At 42.1% G+C, this 22,962-nt stretch overlaps 1 protein-coding gene across 2 annotated transcripts in view; it reads right to left on the bottom strand.

Moving 5' to 3' along the window:
- The window catches only part of KCNH1 (potassium voltage-gated channel subfamily H member 1), a 260,944-nt gene that overhangs the window by 214,851 nt on the left and 23,131 nt on the right, over positions 1-22,962 (bottom strand). For both annotated transcript variants that reach the window (XM_080649229.1, XM_080649228.1), the window contains exons 4-5: positions 12,357-12,485; positions 6,919-7,037 (exon numbers count right to left, since the gene is read on the bottom strand). In XM_080649229.1, the coding sequence (XP_080505355.1) occupies positions 6,919-7,037; positions 12,357-12,485 (248 nt within the window). The remainder of the gene's footprint in view (positions 1-6,918; positions 7,038-12,356; positions 12,486-22,962) is intronic.

Consider the following 22,962-nt stretch of genomic DNA (forward strand, 5'->3'; position numbering starts at 1 on the left):
GACAGCCCTGAATATTGGCAATGGTGAGAGAAGGAAGCGGCACCTAGGATTAGACAGGCGGTGTCCGTTCGTAGAACCTCACTGTGCGAACTCTGGCAGTTTCTACCCAGTTCTAATTCTGCCTCCTGTTTTACTCTCACTTCCAGTAATCTCTCATTTTCACACTAGCACAAGCATTTAGAGAGCTAACAGTCATCCAAGAGTCCTAAGCAAATATGGTAAGCTGTCCATTTATACCAAACACACTGAGATGCTGTTTAAAACTTAAAACAAATGTTTAAAAAGAAAGTTTAAGAAAAATTAAAGTTCAAAACCTCAGGCTCCAGGAACATTATAGGAAATCAGTAAGAGCTAAAACCAAAGAGCTCAGGAGTGTTTCAGAAGGGATTATCGGAAGAAGGTATGTGCTGTAGGAGGTGGGAGGGGAACCCCATGTTCTTGCTAGGGTGACAAAGGGCTGCCCTGATAAAGAAATATTGAATGGACAAGTTCCACCTCATATCTCAGAGACATGAAAAAAACAACTAGCCATCAGTCTGAAACTTTGGGCAGAAAAGGGATTGTCTTGCAAGAAATCAGAACCCCAAGTCTGTGCCATATATGAGTGTGAAGCCCAAAACATACTGTTCACATGGTTGGATTGAAACCATTACAGGACCAGGGGAAACCTTATAGGATGTGACCTGGGCAAACTCAACCACGGCATCCACATGCCTCAGCCACAGGAGAACCAAAGCGCTCTCACCAAAAACCCCAGTTACAGATGAACTCACCACAAGAAGAGAGTGAACACCAAGAAAGAGGATTTAAAGTATGTCCATATTGTATGTCTGTATTTTTAAGCAGTTTTATTCATACAGCTAAAGCCTGGAAACACCCAACTGTCACCTAATGGGTGAATGGTTAAACAAACTGTGGTATATCCACACAATAGAAAAAGGAACAAATCATTGCTACATGCACCTGGGTGGGTCTTAAGGACATTACACTGGCGAAAGCTAATCACAAGAGGTTCATTCTGTGTCATTCTATTTATACAACATTCTCAAAATACCAAAATTACAGAGATCAAGAACAAATGAATGGTTTCCAGGGGATAGGGAAAGGATGTGGATGTGACTATAAAGGGGTTACTAGTATATAACAGAGTTCCTGGGTGGTGATGGAACAGGTCTGGATTTTGGTGGTAGTTGTGGCTATCCAAAGCTATACATGAAATAAAATTGCATAGAACTACACACACATCAACACAAATGAGTGCATATAAAAACTGATGAAATCTGAATATGGTCTTTAGTTTACTTAGCAATATCCTACACATGTCAGTTTCCTGGTTTTGATATCCTATATAATAAAGAGGTAATATGCAAATCGTCATTATGCCGTGACAGTACGACCAATCAGCAGGAGGGCGGGGCAGCGAGCTACAAGCTGCAGAGAACTACAGGAGGGCGGGGCAGTGAGCTACAGTGCGGCAGAGAGCTACTGGCACACGGATTCGTGCGCAGAGCCACTAGTAGTACTATAGTTATGTAAGATGTTACCATTGAGGGAAGCTAGGTGAAGGGTACAGGACACTCTGTACTAGTTTTGCAACTTTCTGTGAGTCTATAATTATTACAAAATAAAACGCTTTCAAAAATAAATGTTAGCTGTAAAATGCAAGTTGTAAAATATCTGTGTGATATAATTTGTGTAAATACATTAAAAACACAATCACACTCTATGTTTTACAGATAAATACCTAAGCAATATTTCTGAAAGCTTGAAATATTTTTAAATTAAAACCAAAACTATACATACAAGGAGATTCACTGAAGCATTCTCTGTAAGTACCGAAGATTAGTAACAACCTGAATATGCATCCACAGGGGGAGAGCTAAACAGGTTTGGATATAGTCATGCAACAGAATACAAAGCAACCATTAAAAAGAATAAAGGGGCAGTGTGGCTCAGTGGTTGAGCACGGACCCATGAACCAAGAGGTCCCAGTTCAATTCCTCATGAGGGCACATGCCCAGATTGCAGGCCCAGTTCCCAGTAGGAGGCGTGCAGGAAGCAGCCGATCAAATGATTCTCTCTCATCATTGATGTTTCCATCTCTCTCCCTCTCCCTTCCTCTCTCTGAAATCAATAAAAACATATTTTTAAAAAGAAGAATAAAAGGGATATGTGCTCTTAGGGAAATATCCCAAATATAACAGTAAGTGGGGAGAAAAGCAAATTAGAAAATAATATGTATAGTATGACTCACATTTTCGTTTCAGAAAATCGATAGAAATCCTATCTACAAATATTTGTAATAAAACACATGCTCTGATTTTTTTTTAAAAAAAATAGTTACTTCTAAGAAATAGTAAGCTTTCACTTTCTACTTTATATACCTCTGTGCTTTAAAATCTGATAATTGTTTTATTTCTGAAACTTGAGGAAATTTTTCTAAAGAGATATAAAGAACCAGGAGTCAAAATCTAATATTATTGTGCATTTACTACATGCCAACGTGTTTGTACTCAGAATCTTCCTTATGCCTCATTAATCTAACGGGTACACATTCACATTTGAACTTACACTACCGTCCACTGAAGAGAAGGAAGAGGAGGAAACAGAAGCTCTTAGATGTGAAATGACTTGCCCCAAATCACACAGCTAAGCAAGTTGCCAAAATGAGTTGTAACCTGTCCCGCTGTCTCGGTCCATTACTCCTGTCATCTACCTGAGAAACAGAAGTGCACGGGGCAGCTACCAGCTCTTGTAATGAGTGGGTGAGCATCAGGAGCTGTGAGCCAGGCAGCACTTACGCTCCTGGCATGGTGGAATGGATGTGCCTGCCCTCTAGCCACAAGTGCATACGTCAGGTTATATCTTGACCTGGCTCCTTCACACGGAAGAAGTGAGAGGGTGTGACAGAAAAGGGGGCTTGCCTCCACGTCTTGCCCACAGCTGCTCCATGGAGAAAGCGACTGGCACTAGAGTCGTCCCAGCCAGACCAAACCCCAGCAGGGTCACTCCTGCATGAAGGCCACACACAGAGTGGATCATACACCGGCCACAACTTCCTCCCTACTGAGGCAGAAGGAGTGACAGTGACGAGGTGGTGGCTCTTGGAGCTGTGCCCTCTCGGATTCCGCTTCCAGAAAGGGTCCTCTGCCCAGCTGCAGGTGTGCAGTTAGCTGACGGACTCCTGTTAGCTTCCTAAGGACAGAAACCTGAGCATTCCAGGGAAGCACCTACCAATAGCTGGGCGAGGAGGTGGCTGAGTCCCGGTACAGGACTCCTCTCGCTGGCATCTCTGCTGCAGAGGGCCCTGTGGGGATGGCACGGCCTCTCTCAGATCTGCACTGTGGTCTGATGCTTCCCTGACCCTAGACTGCCTCCTTCCCTATTCTTTCATAGATATGTGAAATGCACATCCCAGGGGCGCAGGATCACTGCAGTAGCTAATCACAGGACTACAGATGTTTCTTCTCCCCCACGCCTTACCACCACCTCACTGAGGGCCTCTTTGCCCATTCCTTTTACCCAGTACATCCTGTCCAGCTTTCAACAAAGAGTTGCAAAGCATACTCACAGGCAAAAAAAACCACAATGTGAACAGACAGAGCTAGCAACAGAACCAGACTCAGACATTCAGGGATGTTGGAATTATCTGACCAGTAATTTAAAACAATTATGACTAATAGGCTAAGGGCTCTCGTGGAAAAAGTAACACATAAAACCAGGTAGATAATGTAAGCAGAGAAATGGAAATTCAAAGAAAGAACCAAAAACACTGTAACCAAAATGAAGAATGACTTGAAGGAGCTCATTAGGAGACTGAACACAGCTAAGGAAAAATATCTCTGAGTTTGAGGCTATGTCAAATAGAAACCTCCAAAGCTGAAACGCAAAGAGAAAAAGGACTCCCCAAAATAGAACAGAATGTGCAAGCACTGTGGGACAACTACAAAAGGTGTTCAGATATAGGTAATGAGAATACCAGAGGGAGGAGCGAGAAACAGAAAAAAACATTTGAAGCAATAATGATTGAGAATTTCTCTAAATTCATGCCAGATACAAAACCACAGAGCTGGGAAGCTCAGAGGACACCTAGCCAGATAAATGACCAAAACAAACACACACACACCAAAAACAAACAAACAAGAGACAGGAGAGAGGAATTAGGAATATTTTGTTATAAGGTATTTGCAGCACCGTGTTATTTGAAAGTAGACCTGGATTAGTTGTAAATGTATATTGCAAACTCTAGGACAACCACTAAAAAAAAAAAAAGGCAAGAAAAGAAGTATAATCGATGTGCTAAGGAAGGAGTGAAAACAGGATAATATAAAATGCTTAATTAAAACTACAAAAGGCAAAAAAAGAGTGAACGATAAAATAGGAACAAATAACAAGGGCACAAATAGAAAAGAGCTAATATGGTAAATATTAATCCAATTATATCAATAATCACTTTAAACATCAATAGTCTAAATGTGCCAGTCACACCAGAGATTGTAAAAGTGGATCAAAAAATGAGACAATTATATCCTATCCTATATAATAAAAGGCCAGTGACCATAATGGCATAATGACCAGAACGACTGATGGACCAGTTGCTATGAGGTGCATTGACCACCTCTCAGTGCAGGAAGCAACCAATCAATGTGTCTCTCTCATATTGATGTCTTTCTTTCTCTCTCTCTCTCTCTCTCTCTCTCTCTCTCTCTCTCTCTCTCCCCCCCCCCCCCACCCCCTCCATCCCTTCCACTTCTCTCTAAAAAAAAAAATCCTTGGGTATAGATTAACAAAAAAGAAAGAAAGAAAGAAAGCTAAAGTAGCCATATTAATTTCTGACAGACCAGACTTCAAAGCAAGAACAGTTATCAGGGATTGTGAAGGGCATTACATAATGAAAAAGAGGTCGATTTTTAAGAAGATATAACAATCCTTAATGATAATGCACCAAACAAGAGCATCAAAATCCTGTGGCAAAAACTGATAGAACCATACAGAGAAATAAATGAACCCACTATTAGAGTTGGAGATCTGAACACCCCTCTATCAGAAATGGACAGAACCAGCAGGCAGAAAATCAGTAAGGATCTATATAACACCATCAATCACCTGGATATACCTAACAACAGCAGCAGAATACACTTTCTTCTCATCTCACCTGCAACATTCACCATGCTAGACCACATTCTGGGCCATCAAACACACCTTCACAAATTTAAAAGAGTAAAAATTACACAATGTCTGCTCTCAGACCACAATGAAATTAAACTAGAAGTCAATAACAGAAAGATAGCTGTAAAATCCTAAAATATTTGGACAACACACTTCTAAATAACACATGGGATCAAAGAAATCTCAAGACACATTTAACAATATTTTGAAGCGAATGAAAATGAAAACACAGCTTATCAAAATTTGTGGCCTGCAGTGAAAGCAGCGGTTAGAAGGAAATCTATAGCACTGAATGCATATATTAAAAAAGAAGAAAGATCAAAAATCGATCATCTAAGTTCCCACCTTAGGAAATTAGAAAAAAATAGCCAATTAAATCCAAAGTAGGCAGAAGAAAAGAAATAATAAAAATTAGAGCAGAAATCAATAAAATTCAAAACAGGAAACTATTAGAGAAAATCAACAAAATCAAAAGCTGGTTCTTTGGAAAGATCCATAAAATTGGCAAGCCTCTAGCCAAGTTAACTAAAATTTACTAGCTCCTGGGATGTGACCCAGATGTTTGCCTCACATTGCCAAGTAATGAGCAATTTCTTATGCTAAACAGGTAGACAAAAACACTAACATCCTTTCCTTTTTTTCATCCATTTGATCATTTAAAAAACACTTACTACTGATGAGAATGTACTATGTGTTAGGCACTGTTTTAAGTGCTTAGGACATATTAGTGGACAATAAACACAATAAATAAGTAAACTGTATAGTACATTAGAGGGTATTAAGTGGAGAAAACTACAGAGCAGGTTGAGTTATATTTTTTATTTTGTTATGAATGTTTATATAAAACATATACCTGTGTATACACTGAGTGGCCAGATTATTATGATCTCTGAATGCATAATAATCTGGCCACTCAGTGTATATCCTATATGATATAAGACTAATATACAAATTGTCCCCTCGACCAGGAGTTCAACCAGCAGGCAGGCCGGCCAACTGCCCATGTCCCCTCCCCCTGGCCAGGCTGGCCGGACCCACTCATGCATGAATTCATGCACCGGGCCTCTAATACACACACACACACACACACACACACACACACACACACACACACACACACACTGAGTGGCCAGATTATTATGCGTTCAGATATCATAATAATCTGGCCACTCAGTGTATAAGCTAAGCAAATACTTCTATTTTCTTCCCTCTCTTATCCCCTCATCATCTAACATAAGATGTATTCATTATAGTAAAGTTTATATATTTTAAGTATTTAAATTACAGGATACCAAAAAGTGTGAATATCACTCAAGGACTTGTCCCAGCAAAAGGAAGAATACTACCCTGCCTAGTGGGACCATACGTGGTTTTATTTTCTTTTTGCTTCCTGTATCTTCTTTTCCTTTGATCATATATATTGTTCAAATAAATATATATATATTTATGGTCTACAGGTACAACCCCCATTCGTACATATAGCACTTCTAGCTCCTTCCCTACTCCTTCAAAAAAGTGAACTGATATGTGTAAGCTCAAGCAACTTGGAATAGAGCTGTCGGCAGTCCCTTTTAAGAGAGGAGTTTGGTCCCTTACCCAAAGTCATACATCATGGTATGCAGCCCAGCCAGGTCAAGGGTATGGGGATCCTGAAGGTCCCTCGAAGCCAGCACACTTGCTGTGCACCATTTACTCAGCCCCTGGGCCCCACAGAGGTGAAGTGTAAGATGAGCTGACCCTCGCCCTTACCTCAGCCAGGCGGGAGTGCTTGTGCACGTTCTCGCCTTTCTGCACACTGGGAGCCAGCTGCTGCAGGACACCCCTGCTGCTTGTCAGCGCTCTGGTCAGCCGAGCAAACTTCCCCCAGCCTGGAGCATGCGGAAGAGAAAAGAGACAAGTTCAGCCAAGTCCTGAAGGTACACGGACATTCACTCCACAAGTTACACTGTCAGAAGCAGACACCCCAGGTCTTCCTGAGTCCCTCCCTGTCGTCACAATGAAGCCTTGCTGCTCAGAAAAGCACGAAGAGATGTTCAAATCTGTGCAGCTTTCCCCTGCACTCTCACTGTATCCTCATTATAACTTTGTGACGTAGGTAGGGCAGGTTTTAGCACCTGTTTACAAAAGGGAAACTGAGGCACAGGGTGCCTAGACAGCTAGAAAGAGTCTAGAACCCAGATCTCTCCAATCTGGCCCAAGGCTTTCCGGCCAGACACTAGAGGCAATCACGATGCTTCTCTGACCTTGTGACTGATCTCAACCCCCGCATCTGATCTAGCAGAGACCCAGCTCACCCCGGGTTTCAAATGGACAAGCTGTCAAATAGCCATTCCATGCATTACATTCTCCAAAGCCAGGAGAATAAAAAATGAATCTAATCTGTGGGTAAGTGGGGGAAAAGCACTGGCAGACGTTAGTCTGCTCTGGGATTGGGGAAGGACAGTTGGTGACAAGTACCCTTAAAACAAGAAACTCGGAGAGACTCGGACTAAACTCAGGATCCAGAGTCCCAGAAAGAATCTGGATACAAATCCCATCTCTGCCTCCAGCTTTGTAATCCCCAACAAGTTACCTGGGCTTAGTTATCTCATCTGTAAAGTGAAAATTAAAATACTCTGCCTCCCCACAGTCAGGGTGCATTTGCCTGGTAAAACAAATGGGCTCTGATCAACAGGCTATAGCTGAGGTTGTCTCGAGGCCTCCTTGGCCATCTGGACTAGTCAGTCTATCCAGGAAAAGGAAAATAATGGTCTTTTTCTAATCCAGCCCACTTGATACCCAGAATCTAGGATGTATGAGTGATCTTTACTGAGAATTTAAGACATATGAGTGATCTTTTTATGGTCCCCAAAGACAACTGTCCCTTCCGAAATCCAACAACCCATTTGCATCGAGGCTGACCAAGGCAACTGCCTCACAAAACCCCTGAAAGCCTGTCGGGGTTCTCAAGGCCAAGCTTGGAGTTGAGGGTCCCTAGTAAATAAACAGAGCATGCAACTATTTTTACATGACAGCTAAAATCAGGACAAGGCGATTTTGTTTTTTGTCCTTTAAAGTTTGGCAGTATTCAGTGCCTGGCTGCAGAAACCTCATCGGCCAAGTGCTACCCTGGAGCACCTTCCCAACACAGACTCCGAATCCAGAGGACAATGCAGCTAAGCAGAAGAATGGCCCCGAATCCTCCCCAGACCAGAAGAAATGGAACTCCAGCTCCTCTTAGAGTAGGTCCAGGGATACCAGGAAAGACATCTATAGGCCCCTCCCTGGGAACTCGTGTCCTGTCACTTTGAATAGGAGCTGCAGAGGACCCCTGTAAGGTATCCTCACCCCCGTGGGAAGGCTGTCCTAATCTGTAGAGTCACAGATTCTCTGAGAGGAGCTGGTGCCGTAACCCAACATCCAGAAGGGAACAATGGACACATGGGGCCAGGATGGATGGCCAATGTGGACACTGCCTAAATGTCCTCAAGTCTTCCTCCCCCATCTTTTCCCTATCAAGGTATAAATAACCAAAAATCTACAATGATGTCTTCAAGTATCAATCACTGAATCAACACCTCTCCATCATCCTAAGGGAATAAGATAAAATGGTAACACCAGAGGGGGAGAAGGGGCCCATGGCTTGTATCCATTACTCTGTTTCTTTCCCAAGAATGCCTCACAAATCTCCCACATGAAGACACATTAAAACAGGTTGGCAGTTACAACCGCTTGCCAGAGCTCTCATCTCCAAATATTCTAAATCTCTGGCCTTCAAAAATCTCCTCTGGAATTTTCCATTCCTTTTGTTGTCTGTATTTGGATCAAGTTTAACTATAAATTTAGAAGTCAATACATGCATCTTTGAAAATGGATTTGCTCCTTTTAATGTGAGATTACTTGGTGGGGTCTGAGAAAAAAAACAAGAGGGGTGACTCATTCTTTGGTGAGCAATGCAGAGAGCAGAGCCTGTGCCTTATACTCTGGCTCTTCCCTGCACACTTGCCCAAGGCTCCTGGCTCAGCAGGGAGAATGGGACAGAGAAGAATACACTGTAGTCTATTCCCAATTACCCACAATGACAGAAAAGCAAGAGATAAGAAATAATAAAACCCCTGGAGCATCACAGATTCTTATTTCAGCCAAGAATTTCCATTTTCTCATTCAGCCTGCACACACACACACACATACACACACACACACACACACACACACACACACACACACACACGCCCCAGAGCTGTTCCCAAGCAGCAAACCTAGCTTGGCCTTCATTCCTGCTCCATACCATCGGTGGGTACTTTTTGTCAGAGAGCAAGGGAATAAGCCAAAAGATGGACAGAGAAGAGAAGAAGAGCAAGTCAGGGGCCTGGATAATTCATCAAAAGAATCATGAGAGCTTATACATTAAATGCAAGAGGGGGCTCAGAGAGCCTTCCCAGGCCCACCATCTGTGCTCAGAGCTCTGGGAGAAAGGCCAGTTAGTTGGTGTCAGGTGTTAAATAGACTATTGCCATGAGTTTACCCCTTTGTGGGTTGTTTGTGGGAAAATATTAGGCACCAACTGGTTTCTTGAATCCACTGTTAGGATGCACTTGCCCCATTCCCAAGCCCAAAGTTAGGCACTGCATGATCAGAGAAAGTAAAGTCATTTTAGAGACAATCAGCACAAGTGACTTTTAAAAAGACTGATCTGATGATGGGACTGATCTCATGCCGTTATGCCAAAGAGCAAGGATCGGGGGATTTTTCTGGGGGTTTGGATTATCCTTTCAATCTCAAAAGTGTATTTTAAACAAGCCTAAGTCAGCAACACTCTTAAGACCCTGAATGCTGATGGAAGTGTGGGACCGAGACGCCGCCGCTGGATCTGTGGGATCTCACAATGTGAGAGCACATCCAAGGAGAAATGTCAAGTCAGAGAGCAACCCAGCCACAGGGCAGCTCGTTTTCCATCTCAGCTTGATCCTTGAGGCCAGAACTGCAGTTTATAGGCTTATGAACAAGGCCTGGAGAATGATCACGTTCTTCCATCATAAACAGACTAGTATAAAACTTGACCTTGTCCTAAGCAGACCACCAAATCAACGTGGGCCAGGGGCACAGTGACACGACAAGTGGGAGGGTCTAAGCGTATCTGCCATGGCCTTTGAAATGGACAGGCTTGCCGAAACCGGTTTGGCTCAGTGGCTAGAGCGTCGGCCTGCGGACTGAAAGGTCCCAGGTTCGATTCCGGTCAAGGGCATGTACCTTGGTTGCGGGCACATCCCCAGTAGGAGGTGTGCAGGAGGCAGCTGATCGATGTTTCTCTCTCATCGATGTTTCTAACTCTCTATCCCTCTCCCTTCCTCTCTGTAAAAAAATCAATAAAATAAAAAATAAAAAAAAAAGAAATGGACAGGCTTTTAAAGCATGTCCTAGAGGAGATGTTAGTCATGATCCACTAGCAGCATGCCTACACTGAGGACGAAAGTGTGTGTGTGTGTGTGTGTGTGTGTGTGTGTGAAGGAAATACATCATTGAAGAAGGTTAATTGAAGCGGAACATTTTATTTCTGAAAAATAAACCTAAGTGAGGCTCAGCACATCACTCAAATAAGTGAGTCTCATTTATCACACAAAATGTGACATCTCTTCTTTCAGGTTTCATGAGAATCAAATGCAGACAGCAGATGACACGTGAGGCGTGTTCTCTACTGAGTACGCCTTTCCCACTAAATAGCACCTACACGTCACCTAATAATGTTCCAATGGTGATGAAAACATTCTGGCTCCACCTAATCACGCAGTTTAAGTTGTTAAGAGAAAACTTGCAAAAATAAGTGTCACAATATCTGATTCCCTTTAAAATATTATTTGTGAGTTTATTCAGTTAAAGCAAATGGCCTTTCTAGGTGGTAGCAAGATGACACTTAATCATGAGTGAGCCTATCACCAAGTAATAGCTCTTGCACTGAGAAATCTTCCATTCAGAAACTAGAAAGCAGGGAATCCCACATCTGCAGGAGAAAGGGAGCCTGCAGGAGGCCGAGACACTGGTGGGAGACCGCACATCTGCTGTAGTCTTAAACCAAAAGGCAGGCTGAAACTGATCTACTACACTATCAGTAAAAAAAAAAATAGAAAAAAAATGAATGCACTGGTATACACAGCACTGTGCTCTGAGCTCTGTAAGTGTGAGCGCCCAAATGTGCTAGGATTTTAAATATCCTCACAGTACACAGCCCCTGAGAGCATCCACATAATTAATGCTCTTTAGTTCCTCCTATAATTCCCATTTAACAATCACAATTTGGTCACATCCAGAATAATAGGCCCCAGTTTGCCTCCCCTGGGTTCCACTCTCATCTCTCTGCTGTGTCTCAGGAAACCACGGGCGCAGAGTTCTCTGGCAGAGCTGGGAAGTCAACCACAGGCACAGAGCCAGGGAGCACTGCAGTCTGAATGCGCCCCTAGCCTCCCAGTTATCATGCGTAGACGCGCTGGAAGAGGGGTGGGAAAGAATGCCGTGACACCCTCGAATCCCAAAGCTCTGGGAACAACGTGCCATCTTTTGTATATCCTGATGAATGGGCCTCTTCAGGAGGCAGTTATTCTAGAAATCTGAGCTGTCTCCTTTCCAATACTATTCAAACGAAACATTCATGTGCTATGGCTGAGGTGCATGATAACATCTGTGGTTACAGCTGATTAAATGACACACATGGAAATGTTACTCGTGCTCATTAATGCCATGTTTCAAATAAATGAACTGGCTGCAGACTTACTCAACCAAGCTGATAGAAATGGGCTAAAATCTACTTTAACAATCTTGAAATCCTAGAACTCAGTCAAATTTAAAGATGTGTGTGTATATAAAGATGAATGTGGCCATGGACTACCTCATTTAGGTGACTGACATCTGTCATGTGAAAACCCAAGAGGATTCTGATGCTGCCAGAGATGCCCAACGACCTTCTTCTAAACTTCATTGGAAAGGATTGATCTGAACAGGTATAAAACTGATTCAGATGCTTTCCTAAACAAAGCTTTTCTTCTCCCCTTCTCCTCCCTCAATACATTCCAGAGCAATAAAATGCTTTAATATCAAAGTTTAAATCTTGATCTTTGTGCAGAGATTTCCTTGGCAACCTCAATTCTCTGTAATGCAGCTCCCAATGCAGGCAAAAAAAAAAAAAAGCCACAAATATACAAATCAGAATTACAAACCTTTACATGAATCATCCTCAATTGGCTGTTTGAAAGCTGTTATGTCACTGAAAGTGCAAAGAAATAAAACCACTTTATCCTGTTCGTTTCGAATTGGAGCAATTTTCACAAAGAACCACACAGGTGTCCCTGAAAGAAATAGCAAAAGGCTGGTCAGTAATTTGCATTCTCATTTGAGGGGCTATGGAAGCAAAGACTTGAGAATGAATAGCTACAAATATTAATTCGTTTTTAAAAAAAACTTCACTCCTTCAGGTATTGGGGTTATTATACCATTAATTTCTCTTCTTGCTGGAATAAAAACCTTCACAGTGACTACTTAGTGGGGCTTTTCTCCTGTTAAAATAATGTTGTAAGCGCAGATCTCTTAACCCTTGTAAAACAATTAGAAAATGCGTTGAAAATCCCTCCACCTGTATGGTAATAGCTAAGGTCCAGAGACACAAAGACTTACTTTAGACCATGTGATGGAGTAAAGAGTAGGGGCCAGAATGGGCACTGCCAACATGGCCAGCCAACCATGCAAACCCAAATTTCCTAAAGGGCCTCAGGGTCAAAATCCAGTTTGGAAATCCATCCAATGTGGCTCATACACTCAATCAGCCAAGGGTCAGAAACTGTATTTCTAAGTCTCTCTCCCCAAAATAAACATTCTAAAGGTCCAATACAATAGCAAGTGACAACACATTAAGAAGGGGAAGAATCACCACAATGATTCTCCAGCAAAGGCTCCCCAAGAAAGGGAGTTTTCCAGGTGGTTTGGGGTTGTGATTACATTAGGACCTCAGGAAGCTCAATGAAAGTGGTTCAACTTTTAGTCTTTGTTCCTGAGCTAACGTAGGGGATAAATAAGCTCTTCCAAAGCACTGTCCTAATCCACAGAAGGAGAAGCTGGGCAGGGCTCCTGTCACTGACTTCTCCATATACCCACTCAAGTATTGGCCAAATACCTACACAAAGTCAGTCTCCAGCTTCCAAAACATAATGAGGGAAAACAAGTGTTTTCTATCTCCAGAGGACATCAGCAAGTCTCATCGATCAATTCTGTGATACAAAATTAAATGAGACACAGAGCAATGACAAATCCCTCCCTCCCTATCTAGTTCTTGTCTCCCAGTCCCTAAAACAGCATCGGGCATATAAGAACCTACTATTTGTTGAATTTTGCATAACTGGGCTAGTATTTTACATACTATTTTATAGCCATTTTCAAGTTAAAATACAATCAATAGTTCTCTATGTTAAGTATTAGAGAAGCTTCCAGGCATTGGGCTCAGTATTTATTTCACTTTATTTTAGGAGATAGAAAGCAAATAACTCAATGAATCTTGGAGATGAAAATAGATCCCCAAGAGGTCATCTGGGTCTCTCTGCCCACAATCACATCAGTTTCCATATCATACAACACAGATAGACAGACATCTTTGGTTAACATTAGGATTAGCCAGTCTAACTTAATAACTAGTTTACATATCCAGCTACACCACTTACACATATATAAATATGATTACCCCATGTAAAACAGGCAGCAAATAGATTAAAAGAGAAATGTTCACCTTAAATCTGAATTATCTATGGGTTCATCTCTAGTTAATTTTCATTCTCTGTTCATTTTCCCTTTCTATAATTTTCAACTGCCAGTTTCTGGGCGCTCTTAGAAGACAACTAGATTATAATGTCACTAAGAAAAATGTGTTTTGAAAGAAAAATCCACTATACAAAGATCACAAATAGCTTTCCAAAATAAGAAAATGTGGCCTCTGAATTATCCACTGTTTTTGGAACGTTTGTGTTACTGCTTCTCCCAGTCCCCTCCTAAGAAGCTGTGGGGTTTAAAATCATTTTCAATTAAGCAACAGAAAACTAAAAAGAAAACGTCACACCAACTGAGCCTATGTACCCACCGCTCTCGGGTGTATCCTAGCTGGTAAGACAAGAAGCAAACAAATCAAAAAACCATTTTCTTTTTGCTCTAAAGAAAACTTGAAGCGATTTTCGTTTAAGGTGGTAAACCAGAAAGCACTTCTAACTTATCGAAGTTATAAATCAGATGAGAGAACAGCCATGATTGATGTCTAACACCAGCAGTCCTGTCTTGCTGGAATCCCCAGCACCCTCCCCTTCACAGCTGCCAGCATGGGTCCTCCACTGTGCTCAGCCTATGAACATTCCAGTTGGGGCTATACCATGTAATCTTTATATTCCATTCATGACTACTGGAACTGATGACAACCTACATCTTCCAGATCATGAGAGCCACTGTGTCAGTCATATTGAGGGGCCTCCTCATTTTATTACAGTTCCAGCTCATCATGAATTCTCCCCATTTCAACAGTTCAGACTGTTTAAAACTGAGTGCTTCTCTTCACTAAATTGTACCCACTGCTTGCTTCCAGAAATGTTCCCCTATTAAACACATGCTATTCTGATCAGCCCTTTTCAGTATCTAAATATATATCTTGTATCAAAAATTAGCATAGTTGGTCTGTATTGCCTTCGAGTTCATCTCCAGCTGATCATTTGAACGTGTTGAGAGAGGAACCTTCTTTTCCCTGATCTGATGTTTCTCTGTACAGGGACATCTTTCAATGTAACACTCCAGGCCTTTTTCCTGGGCTGCTAGTTTGGGGGACCAGAATTGGACATGGGCAGCTTGACTACTTCTCCCATCTACTTTCTTAGAGATTAATCTGCATTCTGCTCTGCTTCTCCATTTTATAAATGTTGGGGGGGAGGGTGTCAAAGGACAGAGCAGATGGCTGCTAGAAGAACTGAAGTTCTCCCATGCTACCTGGGATGGGTAGGTAAGTCTAATTCCAGAATTCACTTTAAGAAACTGTTGACCTAAAAAAATAAAGTAGTCAGTAATTTTACCTGCATAAATGGGCTTATTCAGGAATAGCAAAGAATTACAATTCCAGACATGGAAGCTATGGAAAAACCATAGGTAAGGACTGGAGAACAAAGGAGAGAAACCTTTTTTTTTTAAGAGGAAAGAGATGGGGGGCAGGGGGGGGGCATTGGGAGGGGCTTTTACAAACATTGGAGAAAGCTGCGAGTTCCAAGTGCAGTGGTTTTCACTGGCAGAGTTATTGAAAGGGCTGAGCTGTTGCCAGGCCAGGGTAGTCAAGTAGAAACATCTTCTTGTTGGAGATGCAAAGTATGGGTCTCTTCCTGTTTGGGGTAATTGATGATGAGTGGTAGGCTGTGAGAGCTCCCCCTACAGGCCCTCCCAACTCTATTTTAGTTGAGGTTCCCTTTATTTTCACAAAACTCTCTTGCCCACAGATATGAACTACATTTTCCAGGATCAGCTTTACTAGTCATAAAGATGATGTTTTATCCTCCATTTGCCCAATTTGTACATCTCTCTCAATCAGTTCTGTTCACAGGCAGGAAAAGATGGTCCCATGTAATGACCCCACCAAACCTTTACAATTGAGAACTGTCTCTTTAACTAGATCATAATCCACTCCAAGGAGATCTGATCTACTTTCTGCCTTATCATCCAGCACCCCATATTCCAATGGCATCTAATGAGGGTCACATCAGGCCACTGCATTACTCAACTCCAGGGGCCGCCATCCTGAAGTGGTGAAACTCAACCACCTTGGCAGGGTAGGTGCTCTAGAAATGCTTGCTGAGTTTCAAAGTAATAAATCCTGCTTCCAGTGTCTTCACAGTCACTCAGAACTGCCTCTCTCCCAAATTATCACTACCCAAGCAATCTAGAAAAGCAAGAAGAATGGGTTTAAAGTGTCAGCTCTGAAATTCTTCCAAAAGACAACATGAGTCCCTCCTAGGTGTCACAGACCAGCTTTTCCTCTTAAGAGAAAAGCTATATATACATATATATACACATATATATGTATGTGTGTGTATATATATATATGTGTGTGTGTGTATGTGTGTATATGTATGTGTATATATATATGTGTGTGTATGTATATGTATATATATGTGTGTATATATATATATATACATATATATATATATATATGCCCATTTATACATATCCAAGCCCTTTGACTCCGTTCAGACCTAGATCTGCACAGGGCAGCTGGCCTAGAGGGATCTCTTCTAGAATCCAGACTTTGCAGCAGGATCCATTCCATAAAGATATAAGAAAGAAAATAAATGCACAAATAAATGCACACAATTAAAATTCTGCCTCCTCGCCCAACTATCTGCAGTGGAAAAACCAAGAAAAGCAAGTATTTGAGGTCCTCTTTCTGTGAAAAGGACAAAGAGACAATGATAAACTTTCTACTAAAGGAAGATCAATACACACATCCAGGAGAAACAGCATCTGACAATCCTGAGAGCAAAGGCTGCTGCTACTGCTGTGAGAGCAGCTCTTTTCTGGCGGAGGATGCCCACCGGAGGGGCAGTTCAGGTCAAGCTCCTCCTTCTGGTCACTCTATGCTTCTCGCCCCCTACATAGCTCCCTTGGGTCATGTACTGAAGAACCTGACACCTAGCCTGGCGGTGGGGTTTTTCAACCCCAGCAGTCAGATAACAAAACAGCAAGGCTCAGGTGTATGTGAGTATTTTGGGCCTCCATCATCTTCTCCCTGGTCCTGGGCCTTCTCCCAGGTACTCTCTGTAACCAGGCAGCCAGGCTACATTCAACAACAAGAGAATCGGCCAAACCACTGCGATTGGCTCTTGGGAAGGGCTGCATGAGCTGGGCATTCGGATAGGTCCAGAGGCTGGACCAGGGCATGGCAGCCTGCCCCAGGAAACAGACCAGTGGCCTGCGGTCAACTTCATTAAGACAAATGACTAGTGCAGAGAGGATGAGACAGCACCAGGGGGACATAGTTGGCCACTGGCCATTAGAACAACTGATTTGGAATCCCAAGCCCTGGGTTTGAGCCCTATCTCTTTGTTTATTTTGTGGCTTGGCCAGGTCACTTTAACTTCCCTAGGAATCAGTTTTCCTGGTTTTTAAATGGGGATAATAGACCTACTTAAGATAAAATATGTTTGATACATAGGTATTTAAAACTATTACTTTCCTTTCTCCCTTCCTTTTAAATTCTTCACCTGTCCGATTGAAATGCTCAATCTCACCTCACAGGGTTGTTTGGATGACTTAAAAAGAGAATATATGTCAAGGCATTTAATGAAACTCCGAACCTGCCTCCAACCGTTTTAAAGGAAGGGGGCCAGTCTCACCCAAAACAACGGGAAAGCTAGGGAAAAAAATCAATGCTTACACCTCTATGTAATAAAAATTTGATTAAAGAACAAAAAGCAAAATCTAAATAGAGAGAGTTACACTGCTTGTAGATAAGAAAATTCAATTTTGTAAAATGTCAGACCTCCCCATTTAATATATAAACTTAATACAATTTTAATCAGAATATCAATTATTCTTTTTCCCTTTGTTTTCCTTGGAGCTTGATGAATGGAAATTCAATTCAAATTGAAAAATAAAAGTAGAATGGCCAAGAAATTTTTGAAAAGAAAAATGACAGGAACTACCTACTGCAGTAATGAAGGGCCACTGGCATTGGCCCTAAAAAAGGCAACAATAAAAATAGTGATATCATTTATTGAGTGCTTACCACAATGAAGCCAAGCCCTGACACATGGTTTACTTCTCACAACTCTGTGAGATGAAATGGCTACTAAGACATTATCCCCATTTTAAATGTGGGGAAGACCAGTGGGCAAGCATTTTTAATCAAACTTACATATCTAATAAATTACAAAAGGATGCCCTAGCTGGTTTGGCTCAGTGGATAGCATGTTGGCCTGCGATTGAAGGATCCGGGGTTTGATGACGGTCAAGGCACATGCCCATGTTGCAGGCTTAATCCCCAGTAGGGGGTGTGCAGGAGGCAGCCAATCAATGATTCTCTCTCATCACTGATGTTTCTATCTTCCTCTCCCTCTTCCTTCCTCTCTGAAAAAAATAAAAATTACAAAAGGATTTCTTGGAAAGGAGAGGAGAGAAACAAACCCAGGAATGTGTAGAAATTTAGCATATAAAGAAAAGGGCATTTCAAATTAGAAGGAAAGAGCTGTTTTCTTTAAAAATAGTACAGAAATCCCCCATTATTGTGGTTTCATTTTCCGTGGTTTCAGTTACCTGCGGTCAATTTTATTTAATGGAAAATTCCAGAAATAAACACTTCGTAAGTTTTAAATTGCACATCGTCCTGAATAGCGTGGTGAAATCTCGAACTGTACTGAGTACGGGGATGAAATCTTGTTGGTCCTGCCATGCTGACAGGATGTGAACCACCCCTTTGTCCAGCATCTCCACTCTGTATGTACTCCCTACCCACTAGTCACTTAGTAGCTGTCTCGGTGATCAAATCGACTGCCGCAGTATTACAGTGCTTGTGTTCCAGGAACCCTTATTTTACTTAATAATGTCTCCAAAGTGCAAGAGTAGGGATGCTGGCAATTCAGACATGCCAATGAGAAGCCGTCAAGTGCTTCCCTTAGGTGAAAAGGCGGGACAATATATGTGGGTTTCAATACTATTCAGGGTTTCAGACACCTATGGGGGGTCTTGTAATGTATCCCCCCGCAGATAAGGAAGGACAGCTATACTGAGACAACCGAATAGACAATGTGGAAAGTAAATGAAGTTAGATTACTATGCCACATAACATATAAAAATAAATTCCTGCCCGGCCAGTATGGCTCAGTTGGTTGAGCATTGTCCCACAGATCAAGAGGTCACCAGATTCGATTCCCAGTCAGGGCACGTGCCTGATTTGCAGGCTCAATCCCTAGTAGGGGGCATGCAGGAGGCAGCCAATTGATGTTTCTCTCTCATTGATGTTTCTATTTCTCTCTCCCTCTCTCTTCTTTCTAAAATCAATAAAGCCACATAAAAATAATAATAAATAAATTCCTAAGCATTAAAGTTCAAAAACACAAAGGAAAACCCTGACTTAAAAATGTTATGCTTCTCTATATATACATATAAAGAAAAATTTAAATAGGAGAAATATTTTTCATTATGTGTGTGATTTATCAATATCCCTTAATCTAAGCAGCTCTTCACACTGAATAAGTGAAAGACAATCCATTAGGAAAACAGGCAAAATAAGATTGTTTTCCTATTACATTCATCTCCACAACTAGATTGTAACCTTCTCAAAGGCAGAGTCAGTTTCTTACATCTAGATACCCACAGGCCTGCAGTAGGTAATCAATAAGTACTTGGCCAGCAGCTCCTCCTTGCTGGCTTGGCAGAAAGCTTCCCTGAAGGAGAATCTGTCCCAGAGCTCCAGAACTCGGGGCCACCTGCCTTGCCATAAGTTGTGGAGTTGGTCACACACTGGGGAGTGCGACCTGGAGGGTGTAGTGCTTTCATTCAGGGCTGATACTTCTTGATTTTCTTGCTTGGAAAATGGAAAAAGTGACTGACTAGCACAATAGCGACTGCCTGAATATTTACTGAATGAGTTTATTAATGATGACTGTCATTTATGTAAGAAAATGTTCTAGCATACTGAGAAATACTTAAGTAACAATACAAAATATAGAGCGCTACCAAAATGCCCAGGTTTATTGGCCAGTAGGCATAGACCTGTCAAATAATCCATCCTTCAAGATATGAATATTCCATATACTCACTCCAAAGCACACCATGAAGCCTTCTACTCCCAACTCCCCAAAAGGTTAGAAAAACATTAACGCTTATCAAAGAAGGTCCTTTCTACAAAGTTATCCTTGCAAATACTAAAAAATGGGAGAGGAGAAAAAATTATCAAGACAATTTATTAAAAAGCTTATAAAAATAAGTAAGAAAAACACCAGAATTAAATAGAATATATGGGCAAAGAATCTGAACAATTAACATAAAAGAGTAATTTAAAATAGTAAGTAGGAAAACTATTCAATCTCACTAGCATTAAAAATACTCACTAAACAAAAAAAAATTTAATTGTAGGCAATTTGATAAGTTATCCTATTAAATGCTAATATGGTATGATGAGTCAGATGCTCATAATCTTCAACTGAACTTGGAAATGGGTTCAATTTCCCAGAACACTATTTGGCAAAATGTCTCAGAAATCTTAGTTCATAATCTTTGACACAGTAACACTCAACTTCTAGGAAAAATTTCATGAAGTCCACAAAATATCTTTGCACAAAGATATTCACTTTAACATGTGTTTAATAAAGAAAATTTAGAGCCTTGTAAATACCCAACAATAGAGGAAGTATCAATAAACTACTTTCTAAACGATGTTTATGGGGAATTTTAATGATGGGGAAATTTTTGTGATGAAGATTACATAATTGTATGATTGCAAATTGCATCTATGTCAAAATATCAATTATGTAACATGTGCACAGGCAAAAAATGAAAGGAAACACACCAAAAAGCTAAGAGTACAGGAGTATTTCTCTGAGTCTTTGAGGCTTTGGCGTGATTGCTTTTCTTCTATATACCCTCATGTATTCTCCATAGTAAACATGCATTAATTTAAAAATGAGAAAGAAAAATAAGCACTCTTTTAGATGATGACATTTCACATTTTAAAAATCTCCACGGGGTTGACGTTTCTCCCGTGGGACCCTACACTGCTTCAAAATGCTGAAAGTTTCCATCTAATGAACCAAAAGTTTGAAAGCAGAAGCAAACTCTGCCTCCTCCTTCCTCTCCTCCCATCCACGTAGGTTCAGTCTGGTTTTCCAGGGCATCGCCTGTCAGTCCAGCCCCACACTGCTCATTCCCGGCTTCAATGCCCTCCCTCTGAATCTCATACTTTTCTTTCACTCATCTGTTGCTTGGGGACTATCCTTTCAAAGTTACTAAAACAAACATTCGCTGGGCAGCTCCTCCAGGCCAGGCTCTTTGCTAGATTCTTGGAGAGATATACTTCAGACCAGACAGGAGTCCTGACAGTAAAAGTGGTGCTTCCCACCTCCTGGGCACTGCCTGGGGCTGGGCAAACTCGGAAGAGCCAATTAGTGGGCACCACAGACAAAGTCCTGCACTCAGGCTCCTCCCCCCATTCTCCCCGCCACCCACATCTCACCCTCTCAACTGCCTGGTCCCCTGAAGAGGCCACACTCATCTAGTCACCAGCAGGATGGTTCCTAACAGCCACCATCTCCAGTCTCCAATGCTCCCTCTTCCATCCCCACACTCTACTGGAATCATCTTTCTAACGTGAAAATCTGATTATCTGCTTAACCCTGCTTAAAGGTCCTCCATGCCCCTCACCCCCACCCTCTTTCCCCACCACTACTGCTCCTAAGAAAAATTCCAAACTCTTTAATGTAGCTGTGTCATCAGCCCTTAGTAACCTTGCAGCCCCATTGGCCACCCCTCACTTACATTTTTATGTAATTACTCCATGAGTTTTGGTGGAACACTTTCTGTGTCAGGCACCATGCTGGGTGCAGGGAGTTGGCCATAAAGAAAGACACACCCTAGCTGGCTTGGCTCAGTGGATAGAGCATCAGCCTGCAGACTGAAGGGTCCCGGGTTTGATTCCAGCCAAGGGCACATGTCCAGGTTGTGGGCTCGATCCTCAGTAGGGGCGTGCAGGAGGCAACCAATCAATGATCCTCTCTCATCATTAATTTTGTCTCTCTCTCCCTCTCCCTTCCTCTCTGAAATCAATAAAATACATATTTTAATTTAAAATAAGAAAGACACACCCTAGGCCTGGAAGCCAGCCTTCACTAGCTGCTTTCTGTCCTGGCTCCTCAAAGTGTGACAGGTGGACCAGCAGCATCACCATCACCTGGGAGCAGAATCTCTGACCTTCCCCAGACCTACTGAATGGAAATAGTAGTTCGATTCTCAGGTGACTTCTCAGGCATGTCCAAGTCTGAGAAGCCCTGTTGTTCCTCACTCTCACCTGCTACCTCCTCACTGAAGGCAATGGCAAGTGGCATCACAAACTCAATTAAGCATTCCAACAGCCTGGGGTACTCTTTGCCCTTCTCTTTGCCTAACTCCCACCTATCCTCCAGTTTCTGCATGGACTTCCTGTCTGCAAGGATGACTTCCTTCCCTGACCTCCTAAGCTGAGGGTAAGTATCTCCCCTATATGCTATCACCAGCAAGACACTTTGGCTCACCCGACCGGCGTGGCTCAGTGGTTGAGCATCAGCCTATGAACCAGGTCATGGTTCGATTCCCAGTCAGGGCACATGCTTGGGTTTCTAGCTCGATCCCCAGTGGGGGGGCATATAGGAGGCAGCCAATCAATGGTTCTCTCTCATCATTGATGTTTCTCTCTCTCTCTCCCTCTCCCTCTCCCTTCCTCTCTGAAATCAATAAAAATATTTTTAAATAAATAAATGAATGGTCTTTAAAAAAAAAAAGACACTATGACTCTGTCCTGTGGATGCTGCCCCCACCCCTGCAAATGCTATAAGAGTAGAAGCTGTGTATATCTTGCTAAAACCACATTCCTGGCAGCAAGCCTAGTGTCTGACATAGTAGGTCAATAAAAGGCCATTAAAAAAAAAAAAAAGCCTAGCCCTGATCAGTGTTGCTTAGCAGTTAGTGCATCGGCCTGTGCACATTCAATCCCGGGTCCCGGTAGAGCCCTGTGCCCAAGCTGGCATGCGTCTCTCAGTGAGCCCACTCAGTCAACCTCCAGGGAGGGAA

This window comes from Plecotus auritus (genome assembly GCF_963455305.1).
Source record: "Plecotus auritus genome assembly, chromosome: 12".
NCBI lineage: Eukaryota > Metazoa > Chordata > Mammalia > Chiroptera > Vespertilionidae > Plecotus > Plecotus auritus.